The sequence below is a fragment of the Ambystoma mexicanum genome, chromosome 12 (genome assembly GCF_040938575.1).
Source record: "Ambystoma mexicanum isolate Mex_15411 chromosome 12, UKY_AmexF1_1, whole genome shotgun sequence".
Taxonomy (NCBI): Eukaryota; Metazoa; Chordata; class Amphibia; order Caudata; family Ambystomatidae; genus Ambystoma; species Ambystoma mexicanum.
In genome coordinates, this window is record NC_090936.1 from 8,789,072 (window position 1) to 8,810,377 (window position 21,306).

At 45.1% G+C, this 21,306-nt stretch overlaps 1 protein-coding gene across 2 annotated transcripts in view; it reads right to left on the reverse strand.

The window, feature by feature from the left end:
* The window catches only part of LOC138512916 (cadherin-related family member 4-like), a 95,415-nt gene that overhangs the window by 18,151 nt on the left and 55,958 nt on the right, over positions 1-21,306 (reverse strand). For both annotated transcript variants that reach the window (XM_069627685.1, XM_069627684.1), the window contains 3 exons: positions 19,440-19,581; positions 18,991-19,244; positions 1,419-1,549 (listed from right to left, as the gene is read on the reverse strand). In XM_069627685.1, coding sequence (XP_069483786.1) covers positions 1,419-1,549; positions 18,991-19,244; positions 19,440-19,581 — 527 coding nt within the window. The remainder of the gene's footprint in view (positions 1-1,418; positions 1,550-18,990; positions 19,245-19,439; positions 19,582-21,306) is intronic.

Consider the following 21,306-nt stretch of genomic DNA (forward strand, 5'->3'; position numbering starts at 1 on the left):
GTGCTGTGTCGTGGCGACATTTGTGGGTGAGTGCCAGTGATTTGAAGAGGATCCGTTCCTTGACGGGTAGCCAGTGGGCGAATTTCCTGGTGGCCGAGATGTGGTCTCTTTTAGAGACTCCAGTGGTAGCTCTGAGGGCATTGTTCCGCACCGTTTGAAGTTTTTGGATGTTTTTTGCTGAAGTGCCTAGTAGGGGTGCATTGCAGTAGTCTAGGCAGGAATCAGGGCTGGACAGGGCCTGATGCTTGGATCTTGAAAGCATCCGAAACCTCCTCGTTGATGTGTGCTAACCAGTAAATGTCCATAGCCAGCATGTCCGGAACAAGGTCCAAACATGCCGGGGACTATATCAAGTAGAAGAGTGCGCTACTCGCATGTGTTGCAAGATAGAAGCTGATGACCCGTAATAGAAAATAGGGCCTAACGAGATCTTCCCCCTAAAACCTCTAGAATCCCCCTGTGTAAAAGCTTGCCAAGGTTGTTACCAAGCCAAGTTCTCTAATTCCTTCTTGCATAGAGTAGTGGCTTTCTTATAAGGCAATCGAGGTTTAGGAAGTCAAGGATTTTCAAAACTTGCAACAAGTTACTTTTCCTTCCCCGCAGCTTTGATTAAACCAACCCTTAGGACTACTAGAAAACCAGCTGATGAATTATACCTGCAAGTCATGGCTAAGGACATTATTACTACAGAAGTTTGGTCAACCACCACAGGAGAGTTCTGATGCTTAAGCTTTTGTAACTGATTCCGGAAGTGTCTGTACGATTAGGATAAATATGAGTGTCATGTTGACATGTTTCCAGTCGATAGCAACTGCCATATACAACAATCACATATTCAGGACACATGAGAAAGGTGTCCGTCTGCACTGTGCCAAGACAAGAAGTCAGTGCACTATATTCTATGGAGGTATTAACAACTGTGCATGAACCTTGTGGGCAGCACATTGCAAGGTGACAGCCCCAAAACTGTCTCTGTAGTGTTGATGTGGCCAAATCGGTTATTATCTGATGCCAGGAAAAATAGTGTGCATGTCATTACACACACACATGTGTATGTCGATTAGCATGTGTGCACAATTTTTATCAATAGAAGCACACGTCTGGCTACTTACGCAATAGGCATCGCAATGTGTACACCACAATCTTTCTTAAGCACAGTTGTATTTTGCACCTATCTATACACTGGGCACTAACCTTACACGATGCCAACCCTGGCTACACAGACACATTTTCTTAAGAATTGACAGTTGTAATTTTCGAGGAACATTAGCACACATTTGCAAGTGGGCAACATTTTACAAAAGTGTAAGGCTACACGTCTATGCAGGGCAGCTCTACACCACATGTCCTCGCCCCACACATCCATGGACTCACAGATTAGATAATCTAGACGCACACCAGATTGTAAAAAGTCTTACTCCTTTAGGAGGCCCCAGGACACAGCGTAGAGGCAAAGCAGCAACAGGACTCCTGTTAATGCTAGAATTGCAGGGAACCATGTGTCTGGATTCCAAACATAGGCCAGCTTCACTAGCACGGATGTAGTCACCTGTCGACACAACAAACAGGTGTTAATTAATATGCATTGCGAGGGCGACTGGCGCGTCACTGGATGCAAACATTAGTGCTGGATTGCAAATCCATGCATAGGTTTGGCGCCAACATGCACTGAAACCCAAAAAACCTGTGGACAGGAAAAGTGACTCGCACTATTGCAGATGTTTGAGTGTAAAACTAGGAGGCACTTTTGCAAGTTTTGCAGTCTGGGACTTAATGCAAGTCCTATGTGAGAGCACTTATTTTCTGTGCTGACACTGGTATCCAGACGAGAAATACTTCATGCATCGACGTACACATAAACACAGTCAGGCGTAGATTTAGGCAAAGTGTATATTATGCACCTTTTTTAATAAACCCCTCATTTGCAAATTTAAATTTTAAAGAAAAAGGTCTGGTTTTGTTTTTGACCGGCAGCACGGATCCCATGAGCGTGAGCTGTAGCAGACACTCTCCTGAAGTTATGTTATGGTATGTTATGTTAAAGGTACTTATACAGCGCACCGTTACCAACGGAATTGGTCCCCAGGCGCTCTGGCGGATCTGTAAACAGGAAGGAAGCGGGTAGGGTTATTTGGGTGGAGGAGAGTGGGAGAGGTGGTGTGCTGTTGGCAGCTTCAGCTCGGTATACACCGAGTGCTGGGCTTTGGTGCTAGTATCGGATCAGGCGACACCTCGAGCGCCGTGGGCGATGGTCATGTGTTGGCGCTTTGCTTAGTGACACTCGGCGCAAGCTTTACACTTCTTCCTCTATCAAAGCATATACATTAAAAGCGGGGACATTGCATTACTGAATAACACAAATGGCACTAACAAAGACAAGTGCACACATATTGCAAGAGCTCCATAGTGTCCCAATGCAGCCTAAGAGGGGGCTGCTAACATGCATTGTTTTCTACAGCAGATTAAATGAAATCACAGTGATGCCCAATTGGCTAGCCATTATTATCATCAAATTCACGATATGCATCTCATGCCTTCTCTGGATTCCATGAAATGGGGCGTGCAGGAGCTGCACCCCTCCGCTGTGCCCACCTGCTGCTTATTTTAAGGGCACTGGGAGAAAAGGCCCCAGAATGCAGATCGCTCTTGGCTACAGAGAGGCAGAAGTTACTCCAGTTTGGCAGTTTGCAGCTTGGACGGTCAATTGCCAAACAGGTTCGCTATATAATGAACGCGTTTACATTTATTTTGAAAACAGGACGTTCACAAGAAGAGTGACGTGGACTTTGGTCATATCGTCTGCATTGGAAAGATGAAAGTGCTTAGCATGTGGCATAGTTTGTTGTTCCAATCCTATGTGCACGCACCACCACTTAGCACGGAGGCCCGCTGGAGGGTGCATCCGGCCTGGAAGCTCCATCAATCTGCAGGCCCAGCATCTCGCGTAGACCGCGGGATGCACATGACGCAGTCCCTGTCAATGTGTGCACATGGCTACGGCATTAACGCCCATTTCCACGGCAACCATTAGTCTTCCCCAGCCTCGCTTCGATTTGCCTGTGGACATAAAATGAAACGCTTTGTAGCATTTGGTGTCTCAAGGCTCTCCAGGTTGCTGGCGTTTCTGGACCCGCTGCTTGCTGGTTTTCCAGCCTCCTTTCTGTTAGCCTCCTGGTTGTGGCCTGTACTCTTCATCCTGCTCTGGCCTTCTGCATGGCCCCTCCCTTCTTGTCCAGTTCCTCCTCTCTTTCCCTTTGCCTTGATCTTCAGGTCCCTTTCCTATTCTTTGTGCCCAGGATGACTCGCTGGACCCTGGGTCACCTCTACACTGCCTTTCTGGTGAGTCCTTCTGCTTCCTGCGACACCTCCCAGTTATCACCACCAAGATACTGGGAGGCGAGTCCGTGGTGTTGGGGTTTGGTTCAGCTTTTCACCCTTGTTTCATTCTATGGGAGGGTACTTGACTGGGCCTCTGGCATAGGCCTTACGGCACAGCCTGGAGTATTCCAGAGGAAGAACGTTACCAGAACATTCCTTAGACCAGCACCCAATGAGACCTGTTCTTACAACATCAAGGATCTCAGGTACACCGGTCTCACGTGACCCTGTGCCGGGCAATCGGCTGCACACATCTTCCATTACTTACAGCCTATGGGAAAGTCACATGTTGCAGATCCATTAAATCATGACTAGGCAGCACTGGGAATCATTGTCTGTTTGGTTAGAAATAAGAAGAATAGGACATTTTCATGTTTTTTTCGGATCATCATATGCCATGAATGGGAAAGGAGGAGGGACAGGAGGCAGACACTGCATAGCAACCGCTAACACTGCACGGAGTCTCTGGGGTCAAGGAGCAGTGTCCATAGGGACCATCCTGTATATGCCGGTCTCTCCAACATGAAGGAAGTGTACCTTGAAATAAGTAGACAGGGTATATTTACCACTCCACCAGAGCCCTCTAATTGCGTGGTAAAGTAGGTGGGCGCAGAACCACACGAATATGCTCTGTGACAAATAGTTAAGTCACTTCTTAGCACCCTTTAATTGCTAGATGGTAAATGGGGTTCAGAGCAAAGAGGATGTGATCCAAGCATGTTAAGCCACATTTGAGGTGCAGGTGAACCTTTATTCTTGTTGAAGGCACCAGAATAGATGCAGGCCTTCCTAGGAGCCATGTCTACTGCAAAGATGAAGAAAGTTCAGTGAAATGTTGGCCATTACTCGTGTGCAGGTTTTTTAGATTCTCAGCTATGGTCGGATTTACTCTCCAGTTCCATAAAGTCATCAAATGTAAACACAATTTTTGTCCAAAAGTGGCTCCCGTGTTTTTTACCTGCAACCGTGTTACTGGGAACAGGTGGAAAGCGGCAGTGGTGGTGGGGAGACTGGGCTGAGAAGCCGGATGTCTGTTTGCATCTTGTTGTGGTAGGGGGCCGGGGCTTTATCACCTACTCCTGAAAGAACAAATACAATTTCAAGGAAGCCAGCAGTAGTCCATGGGTTTATAAATCTGTGCCATTGAAGTTGAATACATGTGGATGCTGAGCCAGCATTTTCCAGGGATGCAGGCCCAGGAACCCGTAGTGTGATATCGTTCTCCTGGTTACCCGTTGCACAGATTACACCATGTGCAACGGAGCACACATCGAAGACGAATCCCAAGTACAACCTTATGTGAGACAGTCAGGACCTAAAGCGACTGGGGGAAGCTCGCACCCAAAGTGTTATTGATAGTATGTAGTTATGAACATTAATGTACTTCATTATATTGGCAAAGTCGGGACGTTCTCCATAGGAGTCCCCTTTAGCCCTGGTTTCTCTTTACGTACAGTGTCACAATTAGGATTCCCAGCTCTCCTTACTAATTAATGTATAATCAGACCGACTGTCAAGCGACACCCCTATTCCTATCCCCATCCCATTCACCTTAATTACCAATCTTGCTTTGTAGTTTTTCACTCTACCCATCACATTGATGGCAACTTGTAGGATCTGTAGCCCATCATGCCAGCTCGATTCTGACCCTTCTTCAGGAACATTCTGGCTCACGTTACCAGAGTGAGTTCCCGACAACCTGCAACATTTGCCCAAATGCCCTCTTCTTGCACACAGTCTGCACTCAACATACACCGCAGTGCACTCCTTATCCATGTCCTGGTGCGTAGAGCTACCATATTTGTGGTGCCTACTGGGTGGTGGGCCAAACTGGAAAGAAGGGAATCCTGATTGACAAAGAGGAAAACCTCTCCCCTCACTTTTCCTCCATGTAGTGCATTAGGGTAGCGGGAAAAAAAAGGTGCATTGAATCTGTCTCTCTAGGGCTTTCCAGATGACAAGGAGATGTTGACAAAGGATGATTCTAGAGATATTTTCTGTTCACGGATGTTGGTTTGGGTCTATTTGACCTAAAATTAGATCCCATGTGATTAGGTCACATGTTTATCTGCCCTTTTTGTGGTCTAAAATGCGGAGGGGAGAACCCCTGCAACCCCTCCCTACTTCCCCTCAACCTAAACTAAATATATATATGGGGTGGGTAAGGGTATAGAGAAATCTATTCTTTGCAGAGCTACATACAGTTCATTCTCTTGAAGCCCTATAACTGATGTAGCACGTTCAGCTTGATCATGTACCTCCTCGTGAAGAACTTCTCCAGAAAATGAACATTCATCCGAGTCAAACATCCAGCTATGCTGTGAATTCGCCCCAGACTCCCTATGATCAACAATTTCTATCTGCGTGTGCCGATGCACACATTTCAGCGGGCGCTTCGGACTCAAGATGTCCTGCTGAACTGAATGCGATCACTGATGCCAGCATTTTTGAAAATGTCCCCCCCACTGCAGAGCTTGTAGTTAATCATGCTCGACCTGTTTCGCAGGCATTTGATGTCGCAATAATTGACCTTAACCTGTCTAATTCTTGTTTTACCCCACAACTGATGTGGGATAATGTATCCAAATCTCCTATCATGTTTTCGAGCAATCGCTCTTCCATTACTAACATATCTTTTTGTGCTCCCATGCCACGTAATTCGAATTCTGCCGTTTACCACGGACTCTTGCTGGAATCACAAGGTAAGGAGTCCCGCACTCCAGAACTACCCCACACACTCGCAAAAAGGCGAGACCGTCTACGCACACGTACTCTACCTAGCGTATTGGTCACTCTGCCCATCCCCACAAGTGCACGCAATGCACGACTACAGTCGAGAACCTTACCTACAACTAACCGAAAGGCCACCTCCCCAGTACTGCATCTATACCACAAACTAATCCACACAACGAAGCTGACCCCACTTATCAAGCACCACCGTGAGCCATTTGCATTGGATACAATGTCTAAGACTCTTGTTAATGTGTCACTCACACGTATGAATGAAATTACCGCTCTTTGCAATTCTTCTACCACTGCCTTGCTACCTAATGATGCAAATGCCACTTTATCTGTGTCTATGACCCCAGAAAACATGCCTCCCACCGGTTCGGATAGGCCACCCCCGACCATCAATGTCACCCCTGAACCGCACCTCAAATGTACCCTCATCAACGCCCGCTCCATCAATGCGCATGCACTAGACATCCACGACCTTATCACCACCCTAGATCTAGATCTTCTAATGGTCACCGAAACTTGGCTACATGAAGCCTCAGGCCCCGCCCTATCCCTCGCTCTCCCACCTGGCTATGCCATCACGAGACAAGATCGCATGACCACTGGAGGCGGTGTCGCACTCATAGCCAAAGACTCAATCACCATCAGAAAGGCTGACAAAACTATCAACAATAACAGCGACTACCTTCAATTAAAACTCACCATCTCGCACCAATGCACCATCACCCTACACCTCATCTATCGACCACCAGGCCCCCTAGGAGACTTCCAGGCCTCCATCACCCACCTCCTGGCGGACAACCTCAAAAAGTCATCCAAAGCCATTCTCCTTGGAGACATCAACCTTGGCCTGAATGACGCCAAAGACCCTACAGCCAAAGCACTTGACACAGCTCTAGCCACCCTAGGATTCGTCAACACCATCAACAACCCCACACACGCCCTAGGCAGATCACTAGACTGGATCGCCCACCACAATTGCCCCATCACAGTCACGGGCAACACCCCCACCCCATGGTCCGACCACCACGCCATCACCTTTAACATCCCCACCACTACAACCACATCCCACCCCCCTCCTCCCTTGCCTCCTGCCCTTACAAGGAGTGCCCGTCAACTGACCAAAGAAAGACTCCTACCCTTCTTACAGGGACCTGCCTTCACAGCCCCATTCTCCAACGACCCGGAAACTCTGGCAAAAAATTATGATACGGCCATCACAGCAGCAATCAATACCATCGCCCCACTTAAACTTCGGAAAACCAAACCCACTAGACACGCTAATGCGTGGTTCACCCAAGACCTTCTTAAACTACGCTCCGACAAACGGGCAGCATTAGCTCTTTGGCAAACATCACGGGATGAGAAAGACAAACTCAACTTCAAATCCCTTGCAATTAATTACAAGAAAGCCATCATTAAAGCCAAAGCTAAATCCTTCGAAGAGAGAATTACTGAGGCCAAGTCGAACACCAAGGAAATGTTCGCCATTTTCAGGGAACTTGAGAACCCCACACCCACCCCCCAAAACTTCACTAAGGACAAAGAATGGTGTGACAACATCCAAACAGCCATGCGCAATAAGATCAGCTCTCTCCAAGCCAAAATCTTGAACACCAAACTAACACTCTCCACCCACACTACACCCTCCCCACCACCACTGCCCCCATCACCCACTGAGGCCCCACCCACGTTCTCGTTTAAAACCGTCCAAGAAAACGACATGATCAACATTATGAAAAACATAAAACCCTCCAATTGCAAAGGCGACCCCTGTCCTGCCTCCATCATCAAAGACTGCACAGACACCTTGGCCCCTTTTCTAACAGCCTTCGTGAACGCCTCCTTCACCACAGGGAGAGTCACCGCCTGCCTAAAGGAAGCATGGGTCCGACCCCTCATAAAGAAACCCACACTTGACCCCACCTCCCCTAATAACCACCGCCCCATCACCACTGTCCCTTTCCTCCTCAAGATTCTAGACAAAGCAGCCTACCTGCAGGTCCAGCACTTCCTCGAAGAACAGAACCTCCTTGGACTGAGACAATCCGGCTTTCGCCCTAGGCATGGGACAGAGACCGCCCTACTCGACCTAAAAAACCAAATGGACGACGCAAGGGACCAAGGCAAACCTGTCTTGCTCCTTCTCCTGGATCTGTCGGCAGCTTTTGATCTTGTAGACCACGACATCCTCTGCCACCACCTCTCCTCCACAGCCAACTTCTCTCAAGAAGCCATTACATGGATCACCTCCTTCCTCCAAGGCAGGACCATGCAGGTCTTCTCTGACCTAGCCACTGCATCACCCTCTATCATGCTATGTGGGGTGCCCCAAGGCTCCTGCCTCTCCCCCACCCTCTACAACATCTTCACCCGCCCCCTCTTCCTCATCCTTGACGCCATGGGCATCTCTTACACCAACTACGCCGACGACACACAGATCCTTCTCACTCTGACAGGCGACTATGACACGGACTCTGCTACCCTCAACAACATCTACAACACAATTCAAATGTGGATGGCTATCAACGGCCTCTGCCTTAACTCCGACAAAACTGAGCTCCTACTCGTAGGCTCCCCTGACACCATCAAGAAACTTGACGCTCAGTTCAGCCATTTCACCATTGACTCAATCACGATCCCAGTACTTGACACGGTAAAAACACTAGGCGTCTACTTAGACTCCAATCTATCCATGACCAGACAAGTAAACGCCATTGCCTCCTCGGCCGCTTACCATGCAAAACTCCTTAACGCAATCAGACCTTATCTGTCAAAAGACACTTGCACTAACATAGCCAGGGCCATAACCGGCTCGCAACTTGATTACTGCAATATTCTTTTCCTTGGGACCTCCAACAAAAATCTTGAGAAGCTCCAAGTAATACAGAACAGTGCCCTACGCGCTGCACAAGGCATTGCCAAGAGAGAGCACATCACCGCTGCCAGAAAAGCTTCCCACTGGCTCCCCATAAAGGAGAGGATCCTATTCAAGGCTCTAAGCATCACCCACAAATGTGTCCATCTTGCCGCCCCAATGTACCTTTCCCAGAGGATCCACCTGGTCTCCTCCACAAGACCCACTAGATCACCCTATGCCAGCATGCTCTCAGTACCCAGGGTAAAAAGGACCAGAGCAGGGGGCTCCAGCTTCCCGTACCTCGCTGCCGTACACTGGAACACCCTCCCTAGCTCCCTGCGCTCTGAACCCTCACTGACCGCCTTTCGGAAAACCCTGAAAACTACCCTGTTCATCTAACAATTACATGGCCTAGCCCTCATAATTGTATTGTATGATGTATTATGTGGTATATCTGATCACAGGTCACTGCCTACTGTAACCCAAGGCACAACCTGCTCACATTGTAACTAAGTCTTCCTTGCAAGTAACAGTGCCACAATGCCCCTGGGCTGCCTGCGCGCTATATAAATTTAATAAATAAATAAATAAATAAATAAATTCGTGGGACCCCGAGTAAGCGTGGAGGCCATTTCCATGGCCTCCACGGTTAACAGTCTACTCAAGTTCCAGTCTCTATGTATATGGCACTCAAACAGACACTCATTTGATGAAGCCTGATTAGCCACTGAACTAAGAAAAACTCGGCGTTAACGCAAATTGCCTTTAAGGTAGTTAGAGACAATTGTAAGGCATTAATCAAATTATATGACACTCTAGATGCAAGATTAAGCTCGCAGACAGCATTATTGGAAAACATTTTAACATGACAGGCAGAGCTTGTAAACAAGCAAATCATAAATGACCCCAGTCCCAACCTGATCCTTGCCCCCACCCGCTTGAAGGTACAGGTGGGGGCCATTGCTCCAGTCCTCCTTGCGTCAGCCACTCAAACTACTGCCTGAGAAAATAGAAGTTATGGTTTACCATTATTTGATAAAACCATACGTCCTGTAGATGACAAGGTGGAATGTTTGTGTCCTACCACGGGCCTTAATATTGACTCTCGTGTACCTCCGAGTGAGCTCAGTGGTCCACCAGCAGTACATACTCAACCTAGCAAGGCCCCTGACAAGTTGCCCGTGAAACGTCGGAAGAAGCGGACAGCTTCTTCAGGTGCTCTTATGGTTAAACCTGCGGGGACTCTGTCCCAGTGTGTCCCATGTGTGACCTCTCCTTCAACTCAAATGTGTCCTACTTCAACCTTAACGTGGCCCGACTAATAAAGAGATTTATACCATTTTTTCTCAAAATAAGAAGATCCCTGGCCCCTCGTGCCAACCCAAATTAGCTAAAAACATCACTGGCAATAAAAAAAATCAATACTGCTGAATCGAAATTATTCATCAAGAATTTGACTGCAACAAAAACAAGAGTAATCGATACTTCCCGATCAGTGTCCAAGAAATCTCTCCATCTAAAGCAGTCCAACTACTGCCCACCCCCAATCCTCGCGCACCATGTGCATCTCTGGATCAATTCTTGGAGGCTGTCGTAGGACACTCTAGCCACGAGATCAGGGAGGCGCCGTGCCCTGGGACTCTTCCAGCGCAGGGCGCCAATTCACAAATTGCAACTATTTCCACAATTAACGCTAATGATTTACACCAACAAGAGATCAGGTGGGTGGTGGATGCTACATGAATCGTCTTCCTCAAAAAGTTCCCAGCGCCAATGATCTGAAGTGTGTATCCTCCCTCAATGTGCCAACTACAAGGCCCAATGAATTGCCTAAATCTAGGCCCAGTGACTCACACTATTTAAGACCACAAAATGTTGCCCCGGATAATATTCCTCTGACTCTCGCAAATGACCCATTTGCGATACTCGGTCAAATCACCTCAGAAATGGTGGAATTGCTCTAATCAGTTGTTGCCTCCAAAATTCAAACCACCAATCCACCACTGAGACCCTCCAATGAACCTTTTGTGCAGTCAAACTCTGTATCCAGGAAACCAAATTCCAAACCCCAGCCAATTTTTCGTTACTATTATCATGCAAACCTAAACCCTTCATTCAATTTAAATTGAACAGAGGTTCCCTGTTGGCCTTATTTTCTGAAATTCGATCTCTTATGGATATTGGCACAACCGATATCACTCTCATAGAATTTCCAAGCAAGCAAAATGCCACCTCCATCAGAATTTGGATGAACTCCAGAGTTGTACAAAATCTCATATGGACAGCCAGAATGGAACTTTCGACTTTAGGTTTTGTACTTGCAATTGACACCCTAAACATAGCAGCTTTTAACCAAAATGTGAACTTGCCAATCAATAGTGGTGAAGCACCTAGGAGTTATCAGTCTCCTCAAACTCTTTTACCATCCGGTTGCCATTTTCACCCATCCATACAATCGAACTAGCTAGTTAGCAAAACAGATGCTCTTTCCATCTCCCTGATTAGCTGGAATACCAGGGGATTTTCACATTTGATTAACAACGACCATAACTTGCTTCTATCTTATAATATACTTATGCTTCAGGAAACTTGGATGACTACAGTCCACATATGGGACAATTATGAGGTCTTTCTCAATCCAGCCCAGCGAGGCAGTTCTAGTAGACCAACCTCTGGCTTACTGATAGCTATTAAGATGGGAGCTGGAACGGTTGCTCAAGAATGAAGCTGTCCAAACAACTATGTTCAAATGGTCAAATTACACATGTATGACGTTGGTGACACCTTGGTAAATGTGTATTGGAATTCGGCTGATATATCTGATGGTGGGTTTCTTAAATGGATAGTCCAGTAAAACATTTTATTTTAAAAATAGATAGGCAACATTAAAAAAATAATACTGGCACTTATTTTTTCAAAACTTCCTATGTAAAATTTTGAGCTATTCAAGCTCAACATTTGCAAAAGCAAGCACATGGGCGCATCCATTTTGTGAAATGGATGCCCGCCTGTGCTGGCTTTTGCGGCACTAATGAAGGAAAAGCCAGCCAGCTGTAGTGAACAAAAGCTACCGCTGGGCGGCTTTCCCTTCATTGGTGCTGTAGGCGGAGGACGGGGACCGGAGACCAGAGCAGGAAAGCTGCAGCTGAATCTCGGTAAGTGCTATTTAGAAAACAAAAACGCAGCTAGTGCTTAGAATAATAAGTTTTCCGGGCTGGAGGAGCCCTGAAAACTTAGATATAAAACCGCAGCTTTAAAAACGTTGTACTTATGTTTGCAGTCGCTTCAAAAGCGTTAGTGCCGCAAAAGCCAGCACAGGCGGGCATCCATTTCACAAAATTGATGCGCCCATGTGCTTGCTTTTGCAAATTTTTAGCTTGAATAGCTCAAAATTTTACATAGTATTATTTTTTTAATGTTGCCTAGCACTTTTTTTTTAAACTTCCTATCTATTTTTAAAATATTTTTTTTTACTGGACTATCCCTTTAAGGCATTAACAGATGCACTCAATCTGGTCGCCCATGACAAATCTGTCTCTAATCTTATCATTGCAGGTGATCTAAATTGTAATTGCTTCATTCCTCAATCCATCACTAAACCTAAGTTAACCAAATGGCTGGCCTTTGCCGCCAATCATGATCTAGTGATACTCAATGGAGCATTTCCATCAGATACACCTCCGAAGGCTACATGGAAGAGAGGTTCCAGTTCGCCCACCATTGATTATGTTTTTGTAAATGCGCAATTGTTCTCGACTATGGATGACTTTGCAATGATGTGAATCACATCAGTGAGCATAATCAATTAATTGCTGCATGGACGAGTCACAGTCCTGGTATCGCTAATATTGCAAAATCTTTGCCTCCATTATTCAATATTACATTTTCATGAACTCACCTATGATGATCCCCTCAAACCCTGTGTGAGCTGAATGGAGCCTTGGAAAATGTACATTCGGATCAAATTATGCATTATCCTCATTTAATGCAGTATTTTCAATTCCCCAAAACATCAAGATCTAGTGCTGTCTCATACACTCCCAGCTCAAGACTCCACGCATTCAACTTAGAAACTCAAAAATTGAAAGCTCATATACTGGCGCTAAAGAGACAAGGTCTGTACGCTCCGGTGGCTCTTAGAGCCTCTATTTTGAAGCCAATCAAAACAAAACACAAAAATTCCCTTAAGCCTATTCGAGTACAAAATGTTTCAGCTAGACAGTGAAACATTGCTGCGGTCTCTTCAATCTAAAAACACCCCAGGTTTGTGGGCTCTATTAAACAGGGCCACGCGTTATCCTCAATTCATCTCCCAAGCTAATTGCTTTACTGAGCTAAAGTGGCTTGAACACTTTCAGAATCTTTATACCTGCCATAAACACTCTTATATTTTTAATCATCACACACATAACTCTTTTCACCTTTCTTTTGACATGGATGATATCAAATATTATATTAATAAAATTAGTCTTTCTGGTGCATGTGGCCCGGATGGTCTTTCCAATCGAATGTTTAAAAAACATCCTGATCTCTGGGCTGTCGTATTACACATAATCTTCACGATCATTAATCTCATGCAGTGTTTGCTAGAGTGAGTCCAGGTGGAGGGCATAGATTTATTGGGCGCACCAGCTAAAATATTTGCTAGGATCATCCTACGAGACTTTAATTTATGGACCACCACAAATAACCTAAGAGACCCGTTTCAGACTGGATTTGTTGTGGGTCTTGGGACTTGTCCCAATCTTATGACCTTCAATGCCTTGAAATCCAAATATGTGGTGAAGAATCAAATAATATAATTGGCTTACATCGATTTCAAATCCGCGGTCGATGGAATCGACCAGTCCATTCTACATTGCAAATTAATCAAACACAATTGTCTCTCCTCACTTCAGTCTCTAATTATGTTGATACACAGTCACACTACCTGCAGAAGTGGTTCTAATTTCAATAGTAAACTTCCATCTTACATCAAGACAGCTCGAGGCATTAAACAAGGCTGCATTTTGTCATCTTCTATTTTCAACTTCTTTCTGTTTGATTTGGGGATCATTCTGCGGGCCACGGAGAGTTATTTGCCGAAACTTGGTTCACACTCCATAAGTCATCTTCTTTTTGCAAGTAGTAGGTGTCTTAGAAATGAGGATTAAATCATCTGCATAATCTACTGAATAGTTTGGATTCTTATATCTGTCAATAATCTCATAGTCAACACTCAAAAAAACTCAAACCATGATATGTAAACCGCATGGAAAAATTAGAGCAAAAATGTACAGTTGCTCTTGTAATGGGAAGTCCAACACTATAAATATTTGGGCATCATTATCCAGGCCTCCTCCTCATTGCAGGCACTGGACGATGATATTCAGTCCAAACTTTAGCTTGTGAAATTAATGAGCAAAGTTCTACAAAAAGAAATACGGCAAATTCACTTAAAATAATAAAACATGCTTTAATCACCAAAAGGTGATCCCAATCATAAGCTATGGCTTTGAAACTATGGTTCCCAAAAAAATCTAACTGGTGGTCCATCTTGGAAGTCAAATTCTGGAAACAATTATTATATCTGCCTAAAAGCACGCCTCTGCCATTAATACGATATAAATTGGGAATTCCATCTTTACAATCTCAGATCAAATGGAAGATGTGTGCTCTATTTTGAAAATCTATCTTGGGCATCTCTGCCGGAGGTTTGTTGAGTATCCTGGCCCGTCATCTTCTGGCCCAAGACCACTCTTTCTCCAAGGCATGTTGCAAGATAGTTATGGACACGTTGTCTGATGCATCCATATCGCTGGACCTAACTCTATCCAACCCTGTGTGAGCGAAGCAAAAACATTTTCTCTTCGATTGGATAGAAAATAGTAGGCAATGCCTTAAATACAAGAATTTTGACAATCGAGTTTTTGGCAATAAAGTTTTGCATATAACAGCGCCTTACTTATTAAGATGTCCTTGTCCGTACATCAGACAGCAATTTCTTTAAATCTTTGGCCTACTTCTGAGGTCCTTGCGAGACAAAACCTGATTTAAAAATATCAGAACTATTGCCGCTTTTGCCAAATTAGGACTCAAAGAGAAACCTTAGAACATTGACTAGCATGGACAATGCAAGATACAATCAAAGGATAACCCACTTAAAAAAAATGTCAATTGACCAGATATAATCGTATGTCAATGGATAATATATGGTCCAATATAACCAATAATCCCGATTTGGGATTGAGGTTAGTGAACTATGGCAATTTTCCCCAGACTTGTTTCTGAAGATGAGCCCCCATAAACTGTATCTGTAGTTTCTAAACTAGCCCTACACTTTGTATTTACTCTTCCATATATCTTTGTTTACATCACATTTTTGTTATTGAGTTCTCCAAGGAAAATATTAAGCATCAGTTGTTTATAAACAGAAACTAGATCAAAATGGAAGATTTAATTATGCTAGTGATTAATTATTGTCCGCTTTTCTTTTCACGTAATGATTGATATATGCATCCAATTTATCCGTGATCATAAGTTGTTGTATATTTTAACAATTTAAAACAAATGAGTTATCATGTATTTCTATTTCTATTTTGTATATTTGAAAGGATGATATATTTTCTGTTATTGGATATGGATAATACAAATCTAATTATTTTGGCATTTTTTATGGTCAAATCTATCAAATGTTTTACGCCAAATGTTTTTAGGTCAATTATGCCAATACCAGAATGTGTGAAAGAAAAGGAGTGCTGCAATGCAAGATTTGGAGACAAAACATAGGATAAGACGCAAATGTAGTAGGGATGGTGATAACAGGATTAAAGTGAACAGTGAGATCAAGAAGAAATAATGCAAAGTGAACAGATTGGCCTCTCTGGAACAGGAATTTGTGTACAAACAGTGTTAGTGCCAGTAAACATGAGAGATGCGACTGTCAAAGCAGGACATGGAGGTCACATGGACATTTCTAAGATGAAAGTTGCAATACAAACAGATTTCCGATGGCTGGAAATGGATGAGTTCATTGAGATGCAAACCAGAGAGTGCAGACAATGTAGAGAGAGAGCGATAATGTTTTGGAGATGAGAGCGATGGCAATGGTTCTTACACAGATGCCCAGAGTCCCATGGGAAAACATTGTGATTGATATGAACCTGCAAAGTTCAAAGGACCATGCATAACAAATCCATCACCACTATCACATACCTCCAGCCACTTGCATGTGGTAGTTAAGAGATGTGACGTCAAGAAACCTTCTCCAAAAACATAGAATGGTTAATAATGTGTTTGAAGAAAATCCCTCTCTCCCAAAAATATTGAGCAACAGTGGTCCTCGGTTTGAAACTCTGTAAACAGTCAAGGTTGGGGGATGTAGGAATTGTGCATAAGAGTACTGCTTTGTAGTATCCTCAGAGTGACGGATGGATTGCGAGGTTTAATCGTACAGTGATGGATGGTATTGGAATATCTGTGAGGATGAATGAGGATTGTCAAAGGTCTTTCTATCAGAACACTCCACCCAGTCATACTATTCGGAGTTACCCTGCTGTGGAGCCACCTTTTGAAGTGATGAGAGGTCACAAGCCCAACAGATTGTTGGCACATCAGGGTTGTTAAAGTTTTCAAGAATGAGGGTGACGGCTGTAGAACATATTGAAGATTGAATCACATCTTTATTTGGATGCTTCACCCCTTTATTTGATCCAAAGTTACATCAAGAGGATGCAATAAGAAATCCAAGGAAGAGTAGGAAGTGCGAGCCTAGGTTTGCAAGTCGAAAGATTGTGTGGAAACATGTGAAAGCTGTGAAGGTGCAAGGAGGTGACATTTGAACTTTGCAACCCTCTTTGTCCCAGTTATTGAACTCCCAATATCCAAATGTAGTGGTGTGTACATAATGTTCTTAATTTATCTATAACACATAAGAGGTACAAGTGTGACTTAAAAATGTAGTAGTACCACAAAGGTGATCTTGCTAATTGAAGAAGGGATTAAAGTACCCGTATGTTGGTGTACTGCACAATTTACCAAAGCTCTAAAAACCTACATGTTCAAAAGTCACCTAAACATGATTTGACTGGAAGTGTGGAGAGTGTTAAAGTGCTTTGGAATTGAGCAATTCACTATGCAAAATGTATAAAAGGGATTATACCTGCGCCTACATACAATTGATTTTGTTCATTTGTATTGAGCTCTGGACAAACTTCAGCAAATCATTGTAAGTGTCAGGACAGCCCACGAGGAAGGATTACTAGAGGGTCGCGGAACTCATCTGTGTGCGGCACTGCCACCAGGGTGACTATTCATCAAGGCAGAGCCTGGCTTGCCTCATATCAAGTGTTATAACCTCTCCATCAGGGAATGGCTGTGACTGAAAGTTTAGATCATGGACATTGGTTTCAATGGTTGCTAAACAGGCCAGCCAAAGCCTGATATAAAGGTCTAAGGAGCTTTCTCTTTCTGTGCACCAATCAAGACTCGGCATAAATGTGTAAGTGATCCCCTGTCCTAAAATGTAACATTCATCTATAATAAAGTGTTTTAAGCTGGTTCTTTCTGCTTTAAAAAAAAGGCACTTCTTTACAATGTTTGTTCGGATATAGTCACAATAGTTTATACTTCCCTGTGTGATAGGAATTTAAATCAGAAAACAAGTAATACATTCAACTTCAGAGAACTTCTTAGCAACTCTACAGATAGGGGCAGAGAGAGACACACATACATAAATTTAAGGTCACGCCCTTTAGTTTGAAGACTCCTTTTCATTGCTGCCACATGCCCAGGCCACCGCCCCGTCAGGTAGTCTGCCACGAGTTTCTTCCTCGTCAGTTCTCCGACATGCCCCGGCAGGTGGTGACATATGACCAGCTCTGGTGTCATTGTATGTTCTGCTGGTCACACAACCTCTGCCATGACAGGCAGGGCATGAGGGGAGTCGGGCTGCAATATAACAGAGCCAGCTGGTTTCGCTGTCACAGGTTTGGGAAGGGACTGCAGTGGGCCTGATCTCCTCTCCTCAGGGTCCTGGTTTCTAGATTCTGTTCCAGCCATCTACTCCTCCACTGTTCTGCACCGCCTTCATAGCCCGCGATATGTGCTCTACTCCTCTCGCCATGGCCAGAGGGCCAGACTACACGGTCCTACAGACTCTGCTGGTATTTTTAATACAAATTAGCACAACATACAGAATTAGTACTTGTGCAACACTAAACACAGCCATGGTGCTCGAACGACAAATGGTTTGTGCATTTAATCAGACCATCCAATTTGCCAAGACAGAAGGACATATTGAGACACTACATGGCCTGTAATTTGTGCAAGGGAAACCATACAATATGTTTTGATTCATCACTTCCGGGTCATAGGAACTCGACGCTTCGGATGTACAGCACTATGTGTTTCTCACTGTCCTGTTTCTCGTAAGGATGGACAGATAAGAAACAGCTTTAATTTTTGGTAGAAATGTAGGCCTACAATAAGACATTCCACAGACCTGTCAATCATCGCCAGATTTGCAGCTGTGCTGCAAGTCCACATAGAGTTGCTCTGTCGGCATTGAACTTACATGTGTGCATATATGCTGCAGTGCCTGTGCAATATGTCTTTTATTGGCAGCCACAACAAACATTCAAATCCATAAAGATTCATAGCAATGCTAGCGTGTCGTGCACTTACGTGGCGGGTGGCGGGTGGCGGGTGCAAGAGGTTTTAACACACATGGCAACCCGGAACAGCATGCACAGCCATGCCTGACTTACACCCCACACTGAAAACACACAATATTAAGGAAGACGGGTCGTGGACAGGTACGTGGAAGTGATTGCAGTCCCCCACATGCAATGAACAGGTTGTCTCGGGAGGATAGCTCAGCGGCAACGTGCTCACCTTGGAAGCAAGGCGACACAAAGCAACACAGGTTCGACCCCCGGGTCCGTGCTTAGAAACCTCATGATATGATGGGGTATTATGATATGATAGGTTATTTATAACGTGTTTATCAAGCAACACCTTAGATTAACACTCACCGAGGTCGTGGTGGTTGTGGTGGGCTTTGTCGCCACGGTCGTAGTCCAGGGAATAACTTCCACTATTACGGTTGCGGTGGAAGTCAATCGCGCAGCTGGATTCCCCCCAACTTCATCGGTCACTTGAATGAGGAGCTGAAAGACGGTGGGGTCTTGAATCCCTTCGAAGACGTGGTACTGGAAATTCTGGCTCGTTGCCAAGAAAGGGGGGTCATCGCCTGCTCTCTGAAGTGTAAAGCGATTGACACCATTGCCTGGGAAATGAAGAACAGTCATAGAATGGTCTTTTTTTGGGACAATTCTAGGTATCATTTACAGACCCTCATAGGATCCAGTTGCAAGAATAACACATTACACGAAGAGCCTTTCGGACTGTTTGAAAGGGTGATACATCTCGCTGCTGTGAAAGATGAGGTGCTGGGGTAGTGTGCAAGCTAACTGGGGGTCACCTCCTGTAATGGCGTAGCCAAGCTGGTCATTAGGCGAGTCCTTGTCGGAGCACCGCAGCCGCAGGAAGGGCGCCTTGTCCGTCGAGTAGATCAGCGCCTTGTAATGCTCCGGGTCACAAACAGGGGGCTCATCGTTCACGTTCTGCAAAATAAGGAGATATCGCGATGAAAGGCGAGGCCAAGGAGCCTGAAACACAGTCTTTTTGCATAAAGACCGGTCATGCTTTAGGCAGTCAATATGTGCCTTCATAAATGACAGGGATTATTAGAGTCAATATGGACAGCTAACAGACTTCTGCTGGCTACAGCTGGCACAGTGCTTTTTACTGGCAGAAAAGAGGTTCACTTTTAGCAGTGATAATTCCATGGCACCAGCATTGAATGGCATCTCCCACCACAGGGATGTGTGACGCCTCTTGTGTCATGAAGCCCATTTAGTAATTTTAGTGAAGAGAAGAAACACACATTGCTGTCTTAGACAGACTCATGAGAAACCACCAAAGCATAACCTTGGGGGGTTTCAAGATAAATAAACTAAAGTGACTGCCTTCCACCAGAGCGGTTTTCCTTCCATCTATCAGGGTGAAATCCAAAATGCAAGGAGACACACTTATAGCCAACCAGGGAAATACCAACTTATTTCATTAGATAACTTAAATTGAAGACAAACCAGATCTGAGGTTTCACTCACTTTTCCCAAGCTCCCGCTAGGCCACCCAAGGCCAGCTCCCTTCCAATGCCTGTCTACATGGTAATGGTGATGGAGAGCTGCGTGGCAGTAGAGCAAAGGTGCCGGGTGGCAGCATGCCCATTCTCTGCCTACATCTCTGCCCTTTTACAGCATATGTGAGGATATATTGAAGACTCATGGGAGCTCTGTGGGGTGGAGAAGCTCCTGCGATGTAGATGACTCCTCCACAGTGACAGTCTGTGGGTGTGGGGCCCAGGTGGCACAACAGACTGCAAGCCCACAACCCTCTCCAGGGTTTGACTAAATTAGGCTATTTACCTCTAAAAGGGGAGTAATGCAGGGGGCTAGGTAGGAACATTTAAACCACTAGGCAAACAATGCTGTGACTAGGAGGACTGCAGACGCATACATAGGGTTCAGCAGAGACAAGCATGCCACGACACACCACAATGTCATTCACACCCTTGTGCGCCGGCTGTGTGGTTTTGGTCTAGTAACTCAGGAACACACTGTACACATGAAGGCTGTAATGGTGGTAATGTGGGGGCAGGGCCATGAAAAGGAAGGTGGCCGCGAGGCGCTCCTGCAAACTCTCCATGTCCTTTACACCTCAGAGCTGATGCAGCAAAGGCCAGAGCAATGGCGACACCGGAAGTGCACCATGTCTCAATGGCTATATGGTAGAGAGAGGTCATGTCAGGAGAGAGCAGCAAGCTCAGAAGACCAGGTGAGTCTGGAGACTCCGCTGAGACAAGAGCCAGGTGGAGGACAGATGCAAAGTAGAAAAAAGGACCTTTAAGAAAAGACTGCCAATCACACAACGCAAAGCTTTGGGGAATGGAACGCTGGAGATAATGCCCGCCTACCTCACATCCCAATTCGTTACTCGTTATTCCTGGAGGATAACTCAGGGGCAAGCTAGCATAGCTTCAAATCCCAGTCCCGTGCTTAGAGACTGGTCCAAAGCATAGACCCACCTGTACACTAATGAGCCATCGCTCTTAGGAAGCCAGTCTTGACCTCGAGAATGATCATGGCTAGCCCGGGTTAGACTATGCAGTCAACCCACCTAGTGCTTTTCATGTCACCAGGAATCATTGCACCCATAGAACAGGTCAATCACTGTCAACCTATGTATTGACAGTCGCTTTCAGAAACCCTTTTCTCTGAAAGTCG